Source organism: Humulus lupulus, chromosome 9 (genome assembly GCF_963169125.1).
Source record: "Humulus lupulus chromosome 9, drHumLupu1.1, whole genome shotgun sequence".
Classification (NCBI taxonomy): domain Eukaryota; kingdom Viridiplantae; phylum Streptophyta; class Magnoliopsida; order Rosales; family Cannabaceae; genus Humulus; species Humulus lupulus.
Genome location: NC_084801.1, coordinates 13228490 through 13247890, shown reverse-complemented (window position 1 = coordinate 13247890; position 19401 = coordinate 13228490). Strand labels below are relative to the sequence as shown.

At 32.7% G+C, this 19401-nt stretch overlaps 4 protein-coding genes across 4 annotated transcripts; 1 reads left to right on the top strand and 3 right to left on the bottom strand.

The window, feature by feature from the left end:
• Window positions 1–1463: 1463 nt before the first annotated feature.
• On the top strand, window positions 1464–3069 carry LOC133801337 (uncharacterized). The gene is made up of 4 exons (XM_062239507.1): window positions 1464–1853; window positions 2118–2318; window positions 2447–2546; window positions 2742–3069. Exons 1-4 carry the CDS (start codon window positions 1800–1802, stop codon window positions 2768–2770), a joined length of 384 nt encoding a protein of 127 aa, XP_062095491.1. The 5' UTR covers window positions 1464–1799; the 3' UTR covers window positions 2771–3069.
• A 984-nt stretch (window positions 3070–4053) lies between these two features.
• On the bottom strand, window positions 4054–5628 carry LOC133799444 (F-box protein At2g17036-like). The gene is made up of 2 exons (XM_062237461.1): window positions 5619–5628; window positions 4054–5521 (listed from the first exon to the last, which is right to left on the bottom strand). Exons 1-2 carry the CDS (start codon window positions 5626–5628, stop codon window positions 4299–4301), a joined length of 1233 nt encoding a protein of 410 aa, XP_062093445.1. The 3' UTR covers window positions 4054–4298.
• Window positions 5629–8855: 3227 nt separating this feature from the next.
• LOC133800464 (transcription termination factor MTEF1, chloroplastic) lies at window positions 8856–10125 on the bottom strand. The gene has a single exon (XM_062238429.1). It carries the CDS (start codon window positions 9995–9997, stop codon window positions 9008–9010), a length of 990 nt encoding a protein of 329 aa, XP_062094413.1. The 5' UTR covers window positions 9998–10125; the 3' UTR covers window positions 8856–9007.
• A 616-nt stretch (window positions 10126–10741) lies between these two features.
• Window positions 10742–18887, bottom strand: LOC133800463 (uncharacterized). Its single transcript, XM_062238428.1, has 8 exons — window positions 18731–18887; window positions 17513–17762; window positions 16207–16330; window positions 15231–15577; window positions 13318–15094; window positions 12545–12801; window positions 11274–11381; window positions 10742–11072 (listed from the first exon to the last, which is right to left on the bottom strand). The coding sequence occupies exons 1-7, from the start codon at window positions 18784–18786 to the stop codon at window positions 11310–11312; spliced, it is 2883 nt and encodes a 960-aa protein (XP_062094412.1). The 5' UTR covers window positions 18787–18887; the 3' UTR covers window positions 10742–11072; window positions 11274–11309.
• Between the last annotated feature and the right edge of the window lie 514 nt (window positions 18888–19401).

The following is a 19401-nucleotide window of genomic DNA, read 5'->3' as shown; positions in this document are numbered from 1 at the left end:
AACAATATTTTTTAATTTTATTTTCGGTACTTTGATTATTAAGAATTTTTCAAAATCTTGCAGGAAGCTCGCTATATAATGAACACCATAATGAAAAAAAATTGTAGTCAAGATGCCCTCACGTGTCCACATAAAGAGCATGTTGTACGAGTATGGTGAAAATTAATTTCTACCACACAATCTCCCAAGAAATATTTAAACAATATATTTTTTAATAATTACAAAAGACTGCGCGAAACGCGATTATGTTTTCTAGTTTAATAAATAATAAATAGGGTTTTTGCCTCTTGAACTTTTACCACTACCTTATTGTGCCCCCTTAACTTTTCGTGCTGTTTTAAATTCCCTCGAACTAATACCGTTATCTTATTGTGTCCCTTCTGTTAGTTTTTATCCTACATGACTAAAAAATTGATGATTTGACGCTTAAGGCAATGACATGTCTTTGACACGTTACTACCACGTGTATAATTAAAATTTTAAGAAATAATTGAAAAATATAAAATTATTTCAAAAGAGAAAAAAATAAAAAATAACTTAAAAATTATAAAATCTTTTTTTTACTTTTTTCTTTCTTCTCCATTTAAAAATTATAATTTGTTCTTAATATTTAAAATTAAATAAGTAAAAATAGAAAAAATAAAATAAAAACTAACAGAAAGGACACAATAAAGTAACGATAATAGTTTAAAGGGAATTTAAAACAACGTGAAAAGTTCAGAGGCACAATAAGTATTAGTAATAGTTCACAGGACAAAAATCTTATTTATTATTTAATAAAGAAGCCAAATTTAATATATATATATATTTATATGAATTTTCTTAGATAGTTGTATCACTTTTGCTCCTACCGTAAGATCAATTTTTATATTCAACGTTTGGGGAAATTATTACTCAATATTGTTTTGCATGATGGCGTACGTTATAATTATAACAAGCATTTACCAATTTTTGAGAAATTCTGAATAATTTATAGTGTCAAAATAAGAGTTCAAACAGTCAATTGCACGCGTGCTTGATTTTTTTTTATACGAGTGGAAAAAATACTATTTGAATTATGATTTTGGTACTGTAAATTCATCGAAATTTCTTGAAAATTTGTGAGATATCTATTATAACTATAATGTACGCCATTATATAAAAAAATTGAGTTATAATTTATTCAAGTACCAAAAATAAAAAATATTACTACGGTACCCATTTTAAATGATCCACTTTAATTTTTACTTATTATTTTTAACTTTTATTTTAGTACCCAAATTTTCAATTGATGTACCCATTATACTCCTTCAATTACATGTTTTTTTTCTTCTTCTTAAACACACTACAATTAGAATGTATTTCTAATTTAACTATAATATGACACATATAATACACATTACAACAACACTTAGAATCATTTGCTCAAATAAGGATAATTTGAGAAATCTCACGATAAAAATGGCTACTTCTCAACTTTACCAAAAAAAAAACAAAAAGACGAACACTTCTCTGCTTTCCCTCTTTTCCAGGGTTCTGGGGTTTTAGAGAGACCCAAAACCCGAATTACAGACATCACCATCGATGGATTTTTTGATACTTTCTACGCCACAACAACAGCAGCAACAACCTCAGTCATGGCCGCTGTTTCAGACCCATCAGCAACCCCTCTTTCCCTCTTTTCGTAGTCTCTGGTGGTGACGAACACTTCTCTTCTTTCTCTCTTTTCCTAGGGTTCTAGGGTTTTGAGAGACCCAAAACCCAAATTACAGACCTCAAATACTTTCTACGCCACAACACCAGCAGCAACAACCTCAGTCATGGCCGCTGTTTCAGACCCTTCAGCAACCCCAGATAATTTTACCTCATATCAAGTACGTATGTTGTGTTTTAAGTGATTGGTTTTTAATATTTTTAGTTTAGCTATATATAAATAAATAAAAAGTATATAAGTTCGTTTTTTTCTGTTAATATATAAATATATATATATATATTATTAATTGGTTTTCAGTTGATAATCCGCCTATATATAAACCAGTACCAGTACTAGTCTTTGTACCATTCACTTAATTTTTCCTTTGAAACAAATTTTGATTTCTTCATTAACACGATTCATCCCATGAATGATAACAATGAAGAACAAGAACAACATGGTGGAGTTCATCCAACCATTCAATATGATTGCAGTTTGTGTCACCAGTACAGAGGACTCAATCAAGAAGGTTTGGTCCGCCACAGGAAAAGACACTATAATAAGTCAAAGAAAAGGTGCAATATATGTGGAAGTACCTTCACCAAAGATGATGATTACGACCAACACACATGCATTAGAGTTCAAGGTAATCTTATTTTATATATATATATATATATATACTTATCATAATTACATGTATTCTTGTTTTCAAGAACACTGTTCTTTCATTGAATTGTGTGTTATCCAGAACAATTTTTTTCTGCTTTGTTTTAGATTGATATGAAAGTGAAAGCGGGGCCTCAAGAGTGGTTCATCTTGCATATCCAGTCTTGTCTTCCTGTTGCTACACTACACTCAGAACTTGAACTTCAAGGTAAATTAAATTTCATTATCATGCATGATCTTGTCATTGCCATTTCTGTGCTCATAAAAATTGAGAGAGACAGTCTTACAAATCAAGCAAATAATCTAAGATGGTTAATCAATAATATTCTTATTAGGTAACAATTCTTTTATTTAATCTAAACTTTGTTTTTCTCTGCTGTTTTTTTCCTTGTTTTGTGCACAGATTTCTTTTTACACTTGATAAGAATATGAGAAAGAAAACCCATTATTAGCCTGATCCAAGATAATTTTGGAGGAAGGGGAAGAAGAACAGTTTCATTACATTGTGCTGAGTAGGTATTTGTTAGTCTAAAAAGTTGCTTTTTTTCTTCCTCTGTAATGTAGTTGTTCTTTTCATTTAGGTACTGTACTGACCAAGTTTTTTTCTCAGACCATACCATTTTTTTTGTTTTTATGAAATGTACATGATACCTGTTCAAGTTTCAGTTTACTGGGTTTGAATAAGCTTTCTTAATTTCTGAAAGAAAATAATGCCACTTTGGTTTGGTGAATCGTTGATTTTTATTGTAATATAATTAAGAGAAATTTACGGTAAACACTATTTTTTCTCAAATTATATCTTTTTTACTGGACGGAGATTTTTTCTTTTTTACGTACTTCGTGTATAACCAAAACATGAACTACATACATTTTTCATATATGTAGACTAGGATGACAACACAAAATTGTTCCTTAATTTGAACATGTAAAAAGAAATGTATATTTTTCATATATTTGTAAATATATATATATATGGTGAAAAAAATGGTGTTTTAGTTTTAAAAAACAGAGCAATTCTACAGATGGAACGAGAGTAGTACTATTCTCATACTGAAATATCAAACTACAAGTTTTGGAGTACTGATTAATAACAATATTGAGCAGCTTGATGTTGATTTTTATACATGGAGTTTTAGTTTTGTTTCACTAAAAGTTGGTATGTGACCGCCTTCACATTTCATACCCTTCTTTCTTGGTCGAGTCTCTAATCTTGCAATGGTCCATGGGTATGCGTATATTGCCTGGTTGTTGATGGATGTAGCCCATTAACCATTATGTCATTGCACGATAACAATATCAACTATATACTTAGTCAAATTTTGGATGCATACACTGATATACAAACAAATACATATACAACTTTTAAAAGTTAAAATATGTATTTATATATTTATATATATATATATACACACTTACTTTTAAAAAATCTCAATAATTAACTCATTGCGGTTGTATTTTTTATCCCACCTCATAAAAAAAAATATTATTTTGTATTTAAAAATAACAAATAGTATTGGATATAATTGTCCATCTTTAATATTTCCTTATAAAAAAATTCTAAGATATCCTTTTATTACTACTTGTGTTTATTTTTTCGTATATACGGTATTCCATAAGTTAGTTTTTTCAAATTAGATTCAATAATATACATCCTATCCTAGGCATATAGAAATCAAAATACTTTGAGTTAGGACTCACTCGGAGACAGGCCTTTCCCAAAGTTTAGGTATGCATGCATAGGAGACAGACTGATGATCATTAGCTCAAGCACAAATTAATTTTTAATTTTGCAAGGGGTTTGATATATAAAAGTACTAGCCCATATAAAATTACTCAAACTATAAATAAATCTAACTACATGAACTCTCTTAAATAAATAAATAATACAATAAAATAAAACCAAATGTATCTTAAAATAAAATAAAATAAAACTAAACGTAGAAGAATAAAAAAGTAGCTCCTAGAGTGTGGGTACAAGCCAAACAGGGGGTCGATTATTCATTTTCTTCAGTAAATCTGATTCAATAGTAAAATGTAATTTAAACTCGCCATTCTCAAGATTATATAGGCCTAAATCTGAAATTATAGGAGGCCTCGATGAACCATATAACCCGTCCACATCATGAGTAAAATAAATACAATTTGGTTGAAGCCCCGTAAAACTAGAAGCCAAAATCGATAATGAGGAGTTGTCACCCACGAAAAAGGACATTTGACCAAGACTTTCAATTTGAATCCAAGTGTTAGAGTCAAAACAATACCTCCAAACTTTAAATGATTTCGTTTTTCGACCTTTAATCTTGACTTGTTCGAACCCAATAAATCTTTCAACCATTATGATATGTCCGTATGATTCCACCAGATATCTCTTACCAGAATTAGTTATCCATGGAATCGCATGAGCAAGTTCCCTTATTGTTGAGTTGACACTAGAGCATCTAAGATCGAAAGATCTTAAGCTACCGTCTCCCATTACCGCATAAAATAAATCATTATAAAACAAAATATCTTCTGAAAAAAATTTTGGCTCTATTTTTATCCAAGTTTGGGGGCCACCATCATGTGAGAGTCTAATGAATGCCAACTCGTTCATGTCGCTAAATATTACTACAACGATGCATTCATCTGGATTCGCTAAGGGATCATGTGTAATCAGTGCCTTGTAAACATGGAAGTAATAAACATTTTCAGGATCAATATATATATCGTAGTCATTCGGAAAATCTTCTAGAGGATCATATGGTTCAACACCTTCTTCGTACTCCATAGGAAATAAGGGTGGAAGTTGAATAACGCATGTGTCAGCATTATTATTCCCATATTGAACCATAGAAAAAGGTTTGTAGAGTGTTACTGTCCAATCTTTATTCACAGTTACCACCCAACCCTTTGAAGAGCCACAAAACCGTTTATCATATGGCACTACAAGTTTTGTCTCTAAAAACTTATTGTTCATAACATTATACATATTCCATGTGTTGTCATCTTCAGTAGTAGAAGTTAGAAGCATTGGAACCTGGAAATATCTATATCGATTATGTAACGTTTTGATTCGTTGTTGTAGATTATCCTTCATCGCACAACGCCATTCACGACAAACAGCACCAAATCGTATAAAATCAATTGCTGGTTCTATTTTTTCCAAAATTAACTCTAAGATATGTGTTGGAATCTCAGTCCAATCTGCAACTATAGATAAACAAATTATCATGGAGGTAGAATAAGATTAATTCAAGGCTCATATAAACAACTTAAAAAAAATGTCAATTAGTAAACATACCCGAATCCATGTGCTTGTACAGTCGTACTTGCTTGCTACTAGGATGCATGAATTAGAATTAATGATAGAGACCCATAGATTATGACCTACTATTATTTATATAGGTGTGCGAAAAATCTAATTCTAAAAGAGTTAGGTTTCTATTTTTTTTTTTTTAAAAAAAGAAATATATTGCTGATATGATTTTGTTGTATTTCAAATTTAAATATACATACATCTCCAAAAATATCTTATAGATTTTTTTAAAAAAATCTGTTAGTTTTAACAGAAACGATTAATCATTTGTTTATTAATCGGCATTGGCGTTGTTGTAGTTTTAGAAATTTAATATGAATTATAAATATGAAAAGTTGGTTGTGATATATAATTTAATAAAAGGAAATAAATTCAGAAAATATAATTTGTGAATCTTATTATTACTTGTAGAAACTTTTCAATGTGATAATTCTTGTTTCGTCTGAGAACTTTACAAACTTTCATTTCATCGATTGGAAAAATAGTCTTTTTGCTTGATATCTATAAAACAATAGAATTTACTATGCTTTCTTGGAGTCACTCTGTGATAGTAAATGGAAATTGGCTGCAAACACCATGTTGTTGTTTATTTATGATTTTAAACTATATATTCTTTCCTTTTAAATTTATTTTTGAATTATCAAAATTAATTGGTCCATTACATTTCAAAGCAGTTTTTGTTCGATTAAATTATGTTTTTAATCCAACTAATAATTTATTTATGATTTTATTTTTATTTACATATAAGTCTAATGGTTAATTGGTACGGTTGATTTAAAATAATATATCTATATTATGTTGTTTTATATTAATAGAGATGTTAGCGGAAAAAAATAAAATCATTCAAAGTTTTAAAATATAATTTAAATTGATAAATTAGTCTCTCTTTTTTTTTTACTCAAGAGTGAATATTTGTGTTATTTTAAAAAATTAACTTCAATCGTGCAATTTAATCAATATAGAAGGTTTATATATAACTGGTCACATAAATTTTAACATTTAGATAATTATTCAATAATTGTGATTAGTTTTTGATATTTTTGAGATATTTTACTATGACAGTTATTTAAAAATAATAAAATCATACGATTTATAATTTAAATAAAATTTAATTAAACTTAAACTCACTTATTAGAATAATATTATATTAAACATATAATATAATCTACTGTGAAATAACAACTAATTGTTTTTTTAAAAAAAAAACTAGCAAGAAACTTAAATTTAAAATATAAGTATAATATTTAATATTACATTAAACATGTAATATACAATCTCTTGTTGTCACTCTCAAATTCAAAAACTAGATTAAACATCTTAAACAAAAATAAATAAATTATTTAATTAAAATAAGATAATTATTTCAAAATTTATATGACATTAATATAAATTAAATAAAAACAATTAATAAATTCTATAAATAAAATTAAGCAAACATGCATATTGCACATTGCTTATATCTAGCATATATAAAACTATTATTAATGATTCATTATTTTTATTTTTTTAGTTATTTATAAAACTTCATACATTGATATGCCAAATTTTACACACATTATATCTTCAACAAAATTTGGCAAAAATTTAGTATGTACCAACTTTGACGCAAATTTTAACACCCCCCATGATTTTTTATCCTACTCTTTAAAATACATTAAAAATAATCTACTTTAAAAAAAAATCCAATTAAACTTTTACGATTATATTTTATTTTATTTTTTAAAATGTATCACCAAAATTCACTATACCGTGTTTTTAGACTAATTTTGTATTCACTTAGAGCATCTCCAACCTATACCTTTCAAACCACACTTATTTTATTTTAAAGACAAAAAACTAGAAAATTCTCACTCCAACATATCCCTGACTTTATCTTTATTACGAAGATATACAGCGTGCTTCTTCAACATTGAAGGTAGCACTATTCCTTTAAAGCAAAAAAGTCTCCACCAAAAATACTCTCAATAGATCTATTTAATTACATTTATATCCTTGTATATATATTATATGTTTTAATTATTTATTTTTATAATTATATTTATGTTTTATATTTTATTTTAAAATTTGTAACATGAATAAAAAAAAACCAATAACTTTATCAAATGTAAAATTACAAAATTTAAAGTACTAAATGAGATTAAACAACAACAACAACAATTTTTTTATATAAAAAAAACAATAACAACAAAATAGTTCTACTACCAACATAAACTAAGATCATCACTTAATAATCTGAAAGATCGTTATTAAATCCTCCAATATCATTAAAATAATGACCCATAGTGTTTAATTTTCATAATGTGGCAATTTAAGTTCCATTAATATTTTTTTAGTGTTAAAATTATTATTACTTAATTATATATGTTAATGTTAATGTATAAAATTAATATTTATTAATTAGTTAAATTATTTATTGATGATTAAAAAGAATAAAAAAAATTATTTTTTGAAGTAAATTTTAAAGTAGTAATTTTTTAAATTATTTGAAGTAAAAAAAAATAGTAATCTAGTGTGTACCAACTTTGTAACAATTTTTTTTAGCACTCCTAATGATTTTTTATCCTACTCTTTAAAATATATCATAGAAAATCTTTTTATATTTTTCTTTTAAAAAAATAACATTAAACTTTTACCATAACATTTTATTTTACTTTTTAAAATACATCATCAAGATTCACTATAAGAGTGCTTTAGACTAAATTTTTTTTTAGAATTGAGTGACAACACCATCCGATATGCTTCAAAAGACACTATAGCAATATGTAAACAAATTATATAAATAATGGACAATTCTTCTGAAGAGGCTTCAATTTAAGTCTTACCGGTAAGACTTTTAGTTTTTCTCGACCCGTGAACAGTTTTCAGCGCTATTTTTTTTATGACCGTGTATATTGTAGCTATTTAGAGGATTATGCAAATTTTCATAAAATTGTGAATAATTCACAATACCGAAAATTAGGTTCAAACATGTTGTTTTCCACGCACATAAAAAAAATTAGTCACGCGTGCAACATATTTGAACTTAGTTTTCGGTATTGTAAACTATTCGAAATTTTTTAAAAATTTTCAAGATGCTCTAAAAATATATACGGTCATAAAAAAATCACACAAAAAACTGTTCATGAATCAAGAACACTAACAGACCCACCTATATAGGGCTTAGGATGAAGCTTATAAGAGAATTCCCATGTTCTTCAATATCTAATATATGAAAGTAAGCTATGACTCAATTATTATTTTTTTTATTGAAAATTCTTCAATATATGTTTTATTTATATATAGTTATTAATGATGGAGCTTTACAAAAAAAAAAAAAAAAAAAGTAATAACCAAATTAATCAATACTAGCAATGAAGATACACTACTAGTACGGACTAGTCGTTAGGAGTGGGAATAGGGTTAGGGTTAATCAACTGTGTAAACTGGTCATCAGTAGAGATGAGCATCAATGGCAGACCCACCTCCCTCTCCAACCCTCTCCTCACAATCTCCATATGCCTTGGCTTAATCCTCTTCTCCAAGCTAAACGCAAAGTACTGCGGAAACTCCTTCACCTCCTCCACCTTCCTCCCCATCTCCTCCACCAGATACTCAAACTTGGGCTTGAAGTTGTTCTCTATGCTGAACGTGAACAGCGTCGGACACCTCACCACCATCGCCACCGCCTCCTCCTTCGACACCCCCAAGCTCTCCAAGAACCTCAGCTTCGGTATCAGCGTCTTCTCCACGCTGGACACCAGCAGAACGGCGTCGTTCTGGGCCAGAGCCTCCACGTCCTTGAACCCCAGCCTCTGGAGGTAGAAGAGAGCCGGTTTCAGCTGGTCTCTGGCGCTCGACGCCAGCAGCCTGGGGCACTTGTTGATCACCTTTCTGAGGCTGTGGAAAGGGACTTGGAGATCTCGCGTCAGGAAATCGAAGACCGGGATGAGGTCGGCGGCGATGTCGGAGGTGAGAATCTTGGGGCACATTCCGAAGATCTTTTTGAGGTCTTTTTGTTGGATGCCTTTGGATCTGAGGAAGGTGATGATGGATTCGACGGAGCCGAGTGTGGCGGAGTGGAGAGATGGGTTGTGGGCTAGAGCTTTGCCTGAGTCGATTCCCATGATTTCGAGGCAGACGATCTTTTCTTTGATTTGGAGAGAGAGGTTGGATTGGGTTGGAGCGTAGAGTGGGTGCTTGTGGAGAACGCTCTTGTTGGGTTTCGGTGGGATTAAGGGGATATTTGGCAGAGAAAATGACGACGACGGCGAAGAAGAAGAAGATGATGATGTTGATGATGATGTTGGTGAAGACGAAGAGGGTTTTGGGGACGAAGAAGACGAAGAAGATAAGTATAGCGATGACTGAAGTGTTCTCATGGCCATTGTTGCAGACCAACAATGGCGTTTTTCTTTCTTTTTTTTTTGGGAAGAGTGGTAGTTTGGATTGAATATAGTTGTGGGGGTTGACACGTGGACATTATGGTTGAATTTGATTGGTTGGGTTTAGATTTGGTTAGATTGTGTAACATAACGATAAACGAACTTTAATTGAAAAAACAATTAAAAAAATTATTAAGTCCAACTTTTTTTTTTTTTTTTAAATAAGGAAAGTTGCAACTTTAAGCCAAGAACATTATGTTAATATTTTGATTTAACCTTTCTAAAATATAGGAAAAATTCAACTTGTGAACTTGATCAAACTGTAAATAAGATGTACATATTTTACGGGATGTTATGATTATTATTTGCTGAAATATGAGATGTTATTTAGCCAAACCTCTTTGCTACAAAATCAGTGTGTTTTGGTTTCAGTATATCATGGAGCTTGACTCGACGAGCTATAAAACTTTGAAATCAAGAAAGTACACTCTCATGAAAAGGATTAGAAGAGTCCTATTTTGCTTATTTGTTGGTTAGGTACCCAAAATTTGATCTTCCTTAATTATTTCAAAATCATTAGTGACCTAATTCACCATACCCTATTTAAAAAAAAAAATAAATAAATAAATACCACCTTCTATGACACTATAGATAGGGCGGAACCAGCTCAAATGCAACCATAAACCATAACCTTATCATACAATGAAGTAGAAAAAAATAAAGTTTAAAAAAAAAAAACCACTCCTGTTTGTTTTGGTCGAAATTATCAATCCATGACAAAATCTGGAAAAACAAAACTGCATGACTAAAATTTGTTCAAGTGTTCTTCATCAAAGGTTCTAAGTCGGTCATACCACCCTGCCTAAAATAATAGTGAACATAATAATAATTCACGAAGTTTAATCTGCATAAAAGCATCCAGAGATTTGTCAAACATATAAATTACCTTACCATGAAAATAAAAATAGGATATAATAAAAGAGGGACTCAGAAAACTGCCAGAACTTTCCCAGCAGATGCTCCACTTGCAACTAGCCAAACCCGAATTCAAATTTCATCTCAAGATTGAATTCTGATCCTACAAAGAATAGCACCACACCCAAATGATTGGACGGAGAACATAATCAATAAGCTGGGCGCGTATCTAGAAAAAGAAAAGGCTCCGGTGTATGTGTATCATATGCTTTAGTGTACAATACTTTCATCTCATCTATTCTAAAACAGCTGCCACAATAATGTGCTCCATACTGAAGAAACAAAAACCATAGGGGCCACTTACCGGTCACTGGAAGAAGCACAAGTTCGAACTCAGTTGTCAATGTTGTCCCTGGCTTCTGCTCATAGAGGGATGGCGGTGGAGCTTTTGACCTGGAGTTTGCTGATCATCCTACAGGTAAAAGTTTAAATTCTGAAACATGAGTAATCTAATTTGGAAAAGCGCCACAAATAACTAGTGCAAGCACTACAAGATAAGTTACTCCTTTTCAATGCTAGGAAAGAAGCTGACGTCACCCTGTATTAGTGAATGAAATCACAGAAAAGAAAAGAGATGAGAAAATTGTTTTATTGACTGAAATTCTTCGTTACAGACAAAGGCAATGAGGTCCTCTAAAAGGAGGTTATTATCCTGCCATACAAAATATAATGAAAATGCGCTTAACTAATTCTTTTATTTCTATTTTCCCTATCCTGCCCAAATCAGCAGAGCAACTTGCAAGCACCACACCTACACTTCCAGTGCAAATGACAGAGATGTCTTACACTTAGAATAGAACAAGTTTAGGGGGAACTTTTGGTACAGTTCAAGCACGCAACAGCCTTATTCAAAGATGATCACCTAAGAAAGTAATCATTGATTTTTTTTTTATACAGAGGGGAATTGAACCCCTGCCCCCTCCCATACACTCACATACCCAACCACCTGAGCTAGCCTCAAATGGCAAAGTAATCATTGATTATTCATCAGATCTTTCAGATACATCCACCTAGGCAACTCTGCTTGCGAGTCTATATGAACATAACAAACAACATTTAAAAAAGCTTTTTTTATGTAAAATTGGGAACCACAAATGATAATAACGTGAATGGATTTGCAAATATCTAGTCTTTGGGCAAAAAAAATATATAATTTGCAAATCCATTGAGAGAATTGTATGAGGTGCAGATGCCTCAGAAGTAACATGAGGAGAAATCAAAACTTGTGTTTATAAAACTCCAATTCCTTAAACTTTTTAGGAATACTTACAAAACCCCCCTTCTTTCTGGATAAATTAGACAAACTATTTTTGGTTTTTGAAAACAACAAAATTCTTCCCTTCGATTTCAGTTGATAGCAAATATACCTTTAAGTCAACATTCCTTAAAACCAAACTAAGAAACAAAAATGCCCTTGGTAAAAATTTAAGTCTCAAACCTAAAGTTTAAATAATTTTTTTAAGGAAAACTTGAAATAAATATTTAAAACAAAAAGAAAACGTACGTTTAATTTCTATTAACTACACACAAAGCAATAAATAAAATAAATTTTATAGAAAAAAGAAGAAGAAAAACCTTATAAAGAGATGCTGCTGATTCTGACTCCACGGTCTGGATTGCAACAGGGCCCAATGATCGCAGCGTGTCCAGGGCATCCAATGTTAGCTGCCACCCACAAAGTGCGATGGCATCAGCACTAGAGCCAGACCCACAGCTGCTGCTGCTGCCAGCAGCTGCAACATTACCGTTCACCCAGGGACAAAACTTGTTGTGATGAGCAATTGGATCAAATTCTGCTGCTTCTTCATAATTGCTCTCCCCTTTAGGTGGTTCTGAATTAGATTAAAGAAAAAAAAGAGAGTAAACACATCATCAATATCAGAGAAAGAAGGGGATCACAATAAAATCTTTCAACTTACAACTACAGGATGGATAAGAATAGCCAGAGGCAGAAAGAGACAGGATGACTTTCCAAAACATAAAGTAGGCACTAAGCATATTGATGCAGAAGTTCCAAAACAATAAACAATAAGATCATGATCTGAGCTAAGATATTACTCATTTAAGCACATTTAACTTTTTTCAACAGTAGTATCCAATATCAATAAGATGATTAAAATCAAATTTAATTTGCTCGAGTATTATAGATTATGTGGACCCGAAACACAGGTAAATCATAATGTAATCTAAAAACTACTGAAAAACTAAATATAAAGGCCAACAGATTATTGGAAGTTCTAAGAAAGCAAAGATCTACAGGGAAGAATAAGAACGTGAGAAGAGGAAAGGAAAGAAAGAAAACAGAGGTTTGTAGCCTTAAAAACAGTTAGTAGGATAGAGAAATTTACCTATCCCATTTACTACTGCATAATCTGATTCTCGGTAGACACGAACATTTGTAGATGAAGACTTTCCAGCCTTCGTGACATCTTGCTTGGTTGTCTTATAGCCAGAATTTATAATAGCATTGCACGAGAGAGAAGGGTGCGCAGAGGCCTCTACACCAAACTTACAGCTTGCACTTACCTTTTCACCACTTTCAACAGATTCTGCCTTAGCAGAACCATCAATCTTGGAGCCACTATCAGCCCTCCCAAGAGATTGAGACATCTCCTGGCTATCACCACGAGGATCTTCCCTATTAATTTCATCTGGGACAATCTCATCCATCAACCCAGGATCTGGAGCTGATTCACCTGTCTGACCCTGAACGTCAGCATCTTCAATTCTGGGTTCCACATCACCAACTACACTATCTGCTCTGTGGACAGACACATCAGCTCCATGAATTTCAGCTTCGTGGCTGGCACACATGCCAACGCTTCCCCCACTTACTCCAAAACTAATTCCCCCACGGGCTTGAGCAGTCACAGTTTCTGCATTGAAAATTTCTTCACCATCATTTGTACTGCTGACACCCATTTCCCCACGAACTACTTCAGCAACTGAACGAAAACCAACACTTTGTTGAGCTTGATTACTGTAGTTCAATTCTGATGTCTCATTCATGTCCAAATTGCCATAAGTACTTGATGAGGGAAACTGAATGTCATCAATATCTCCAGGATAATTTTCAACACTTTCCATTGAGTCCTCATTTGCACTATGATTGTACGTATCCATTGCAATGACAGATGATGCGCGTGTTGAATCCCTAGTTGCTTGAATTCCAACAGGCTGCTCACTCCTTTGCCGAAATGAAGCAGCTCTACTGCCATCTGCATGTATTTCGATACCCATTGATTGGCTAGGACCAGCACCAGAATCTCTCTGATACGATGAACAGTATGAATCAAAAATATCTAAATCCCGTGCGCGTTTTGAAGGCCCAGCAGAATATTGTCTGCCATCGGTGACTTCATCACCATCACGATCAATGACAGTTCCTTCAACACTATCTGCTTGCTGCACCCTCAAGTGTAGTCTGTCATCTGAGTTTCCGCCTATTTCCAAACTCCGTTTACGAGAACTAGGACCCCGTGATTCATATGAAGCTGCACGATCACCAACCTCACTTCCTGCAGGTTGCCCGATCATCAGATCCCTTCCCATGTCTCCCTCTTGCATGTTGTCAAACATTGATCTTCTTCCAAAATGGTTAAAAGGTAAGCCTCCAGCCATTGTGAGATTTAAATCAACATCAGCATTAGGTAATGACTTCCCATCATTTGTTGTCGCAACTTCATCACGGTCTTCAGTCTGTTCTTTATCTGCGTCATCAGCAGCAACCCAACCACTAATTCCACTTGCTGCACTTACTCCGCGAGTCAATGCCATTTTTTTACTTGTGTCAGGAATGTCGATATTGTTGGAAGAAAAACGAGCAGGGCGAGGAACGGTTAAGAAGTCCATAATTCTAACTGTAGCACCACATAAGCTGCAATCTAGTAAGGGTGACCTGAACTCACATCTTGACTCCTTAGCCAACACTTTACTCTTTCCAGTGTCTTTTTTAGCTGAAGCAGATATAGGTTTCTTGCCTAGTCCAGGATCCTGTGAAGGATGGACACGGCTGGGCCCATGAGAATTTCCATTTCTGGCTGATTGTGCAGAATGCTCCTCACAGTCTTGAACATTTAGAAGCCATCTTGGTTCCCACCCACAGAGACTTATAAGCCTTTGTGCCTGTCGAATTATAATTCCATGTACACTACATATAGTTAGTTATATTAATATTGATAAACAAAAAAAAATGTTTAGTATTGTTTATTTCTTGAATGATTAGACAATTACTGGCATTGAAATAATGTCTAAAACTCACAGAAGAATATACGCAAGTGGACCCCTCACGAGAGCTTTCCAGTTCTGGGAGACTCTCAGGTTTGAAGTCTACTTCCCCTGCAATAAAACTCTGTGACTGGGACAGAAAGCGATCAATCTGTGGTCCATGAGAAACACGCATTTGCTCAATTGAAGAAGCAGCTACTTTGGGAAGAGACTCAAATTGCAGGAGTCCATCACATCTATCCTTATAACCCCCAATTAAGGCAGATTGAGGAGTAGGAGGAAATTGCACCAGGCTTTCAGGGCAGCTGTTCCCTCTCCAAGGACATGTGACCATGTGCCCAGAATCCAGCTCCTTTAAGAAGGCTTCACCTGCATTTTGAACTTCACCCACCAAAATAACAATTAAAGGTAAAACAAGCAAATTTTGTTTATAAACAAAGGACAAGCCTATGTTCTGCACCTTATCATCATACAAACTTTTCTTCACGAAGGTTAGAGGAACTTGAACAGTAATTTGTTATAATTGATATCAGTATAATGCACACTACAGACATGAGCAGGTACTATGAACTCAAATATTAAATGTTATGTTTGTAATGGACTAACAAACAAAGTCATATTAGGAATATAATATATTAATTAGCATGTCTCTTCATCTCCATCTTGAATTTTTAGCAAAACACGCATACCAATGTAGTACAGAAAACACTGGCAACATATTTCATAATATTAAGATTCACAGACCCAATAGCAGCTGAATTTTCCCCTTTAAAGAAATTTGCTAAAATAGCAGCTGAATTTCTAACGTTAAAGTTTAGTCACAAAATTTTAGTTGGTGGTATTAAAAATATAACAGAATTATGATGCAGTTATCTCTCTTACTTTCCCACTCCAGCCCTCTTCTCCCATGGACACTTTCCTCAGTCTAATGAACTGAATTAATTCCATTTAAGCCTTTAAGGCATATATCTATCATTAACTTTTAATTTTCATTATTTGCAATAGCTAACCTTCAGCAGGGGTCCAAGACAGCGACGAAATAAAACTAAGGTTTGCACTGCATGATTCACATACAATCTTATCAACCTCGACATTAACCCAACCTTTCTGCGCACAAGCCAATGAACTGATGACCTGCACCATGTTAAAAGTGAAATATTAATTGATTGGAACTTTGGAAGAGCTACATTTTGCTTATGAAAAACAAAATGCCATATTTTAACTGCTTTGGATAGACTGCAGAGTCACAATTTAATCTTCAAAATTTCATCTCAGCTTTACTTTATAGTGTTATCTTAATGCTTAAACCTTTTGAAGAGAATCAACTTCATGGAAATTTCATCAAGTTAACAATTTTTTTATGAATTAATGATTAGATTTAATCATTAATGATTAAAATTAGCATCCTTAGCCTCAATGTATTTGAAAGACCTATAGTGGTAGATACCATGAAATGGGGAAGGGTTATCATTTTCATTGACTCATTTTTCTATTTTTACATGCTCTACAGGGGACAAAACTGTTGTGGAACCAAACTAATTTAAAAAAAATTACACTTTTTATTATGGATATTATGATAATTTAAACAGCCTAATTTCTCAAAATGGAGAATATCTTTCTCAGAGGATTTTGATATTTTTCCATGCTAAATCACCAAGGCACCGACTTAAATGGCTTAGAATTTCCTTCAAGAGTTCTAATTAGGCAATTAGCAGTAAAAAAAATGACCGCCCCATGTAGATGAGAAATAACTAAAAGTAAAAACAAATGTTGACTTCAATTAATTTTTTAAAGACAACAGATAAATGAAGTTAGGATTTATTTTTAAGTATTTGTTTTCTAAGTTACACAGTGTAACTTTAATATTATTTGCTTTTATTCTGAGGAAAATTTTGTTCCCTTTGTTCTTGTAAGCTTTAAATATTATTAAAAGAAACACGATTGTTTCTTATAAAAAGAACTGCTACATTTTATTTAATAATATTAATGATAAACATAAACTATCTAAATTTGAGAAATTGTTTAATAATTTTAATGATAAACATAAACCATCTAAATTTGAGAAACTGTAGATAATATTACATATATTCTAATCTAAAAGGTATCTTTCTGATGCTAGTATTAGTCAAACATTTGTAACATGGGGGTGCAAAAGTAGCAAAATTTAATGTCCATGCAGTATGAATGATTAGAAGTTGAGGATGAAAATAATATTGATAACATGTTGAAAATTGATCAGATGAAAATCATAATAAGTTATGTTGCAATCCGTAATAAAGCACATCCATATTATACATAAAAAGCTAAAATTCAAACCTTAGGCTTTCCAAACCAATTTGAAGGCTTAAATGTAGCCAAGCGCCTCAATAAATCCCCTCTTTCCCAGGGTCTACAGGAAGGTCTTGAAGATCTGAAGGCAGAACCACCAGCACTTGTGCTCAAGGAAGTCCGTGGTGGTTGTGAACCAACACATGAAATAGAAGCTGCCTTGGAGCCTTGCCCGTGAATTGACCCATCTATACTGCCAACATTTGTTGGCACAGCAGGAGATGATGCCCCAGCAGAGCTGATAAGATGATAAAAAGCACAATAGTATTACAGGAAGCTATAGATCAACATGTTTAACCTTTTAATCATTCCTGCCAATGCCATCATAGTTATAACTATAGTCTATAATGTATACAGAAACAATTAACAAAATATTCAATCAGAAAAACAGAAGTCAGAAACATTTCCAAAATTATACATACAACACCGATGGGTATATCTTATTGATTAGTTCAATTACTCCATAATCCCATTACATATATTAAGGTGCCTATGTTCAAATTTAAGTTACCAATCAAGGGCATAAAAATACACACTATATAAGTTCAGTAAAGCAAGTTCACATAAATAATGGAGCAAAAAATCAACTCTTTGAAGAAGTCGAGAATCAAAATCTACCCCTAGATCTTAACCATAACCCACGTGCAACCACGGAGTACGGGCATAATCACAACACATTGATCCGGCGAACAAAATACAACCCACCTCAATCGACAAATGTTTTTTTTTTTTTTTTCAAAATATCTACAAATAGAGCTTATCAATTAGTTTAATTATGCTCAAATATTAAGTTATCAATCAAGGGCATAAACAACACCGCATTAGAGCGCAGTAAAGCAAGCTCAAACACAAAATAAATGAACGAAACAGTAACTATCAGAAAAACCTCAACAAAACCCACCTCAATCGATTAAAATTTTACATTTTTCAAAACAACTGAACACCAAAATAAATCGACTCCAGCACTCACTCCCAACTCCTCTAACAAAAAACAAACAGAGCCTACATTTTTCAATTCGAAACCAAAAGGCAAAAAACCCTAACACGAATTTCAGAAATTGACATGCGAATAATCCCCCCACAAAAGCTCGAACGACCCACTGAAGAAGCTCAACAACCCTAGGTAGCTGGAATTGTTCGTTGCAGAAATTGAAAATCGAAAAGCGAAATAAGAAAGAGAGAGAGAGAGATTGGAATTGAGAGTACCTGGCAGCAGGGGTTGGATCAACGGTCCCTCCGGAGCTGATGACCTCCTCCCTCATTTTCTTTTTTTCTCTCAAAATTTAATTTTCCGTGAAAGTGCTGAATGATTTTCTCGAGTGTCACAGAAGTAATAATATTTTTTTTTTTACATTTTATATATAATAATACTATTAAACGCATGGCGGGTAAAGATAGAGTAACGCATTACGCATTTATTCGGATTCGGGTATCCATCTGGGTCGGATTCCCTCTTCCAATTATTATTACAATTCAACACACACTACCACAAGTGAAATTTCAGGTATATGCCTTCTAATATGGGTTAATTTAAAAAAATGTCACCTTAATTTTCATCTTAAAAATATGACCCTTTATAAATTTAGACATAATTATCTTTTTTATTACCAATATTATCTCTATTTCTCTCAAACTGTCTCTCAAGCTTTCTTAACCCGTTTTTGTTTCTCTACCACGATGGCACCACCTCCCTACAGCGGCACAACACCATTAAACACCACCATCATTAACGTCGTCTTCGCCATTAGCATTGTCACCTCCCACCACCATTGAAGAACCCCACCAAGAACTAATCTTTTTTTTATTATATTTTAGTGATTCAAAATTAAAACAAAAACTTAAACTCTCAAGAAGATTCACTTAAAACACTATATTTA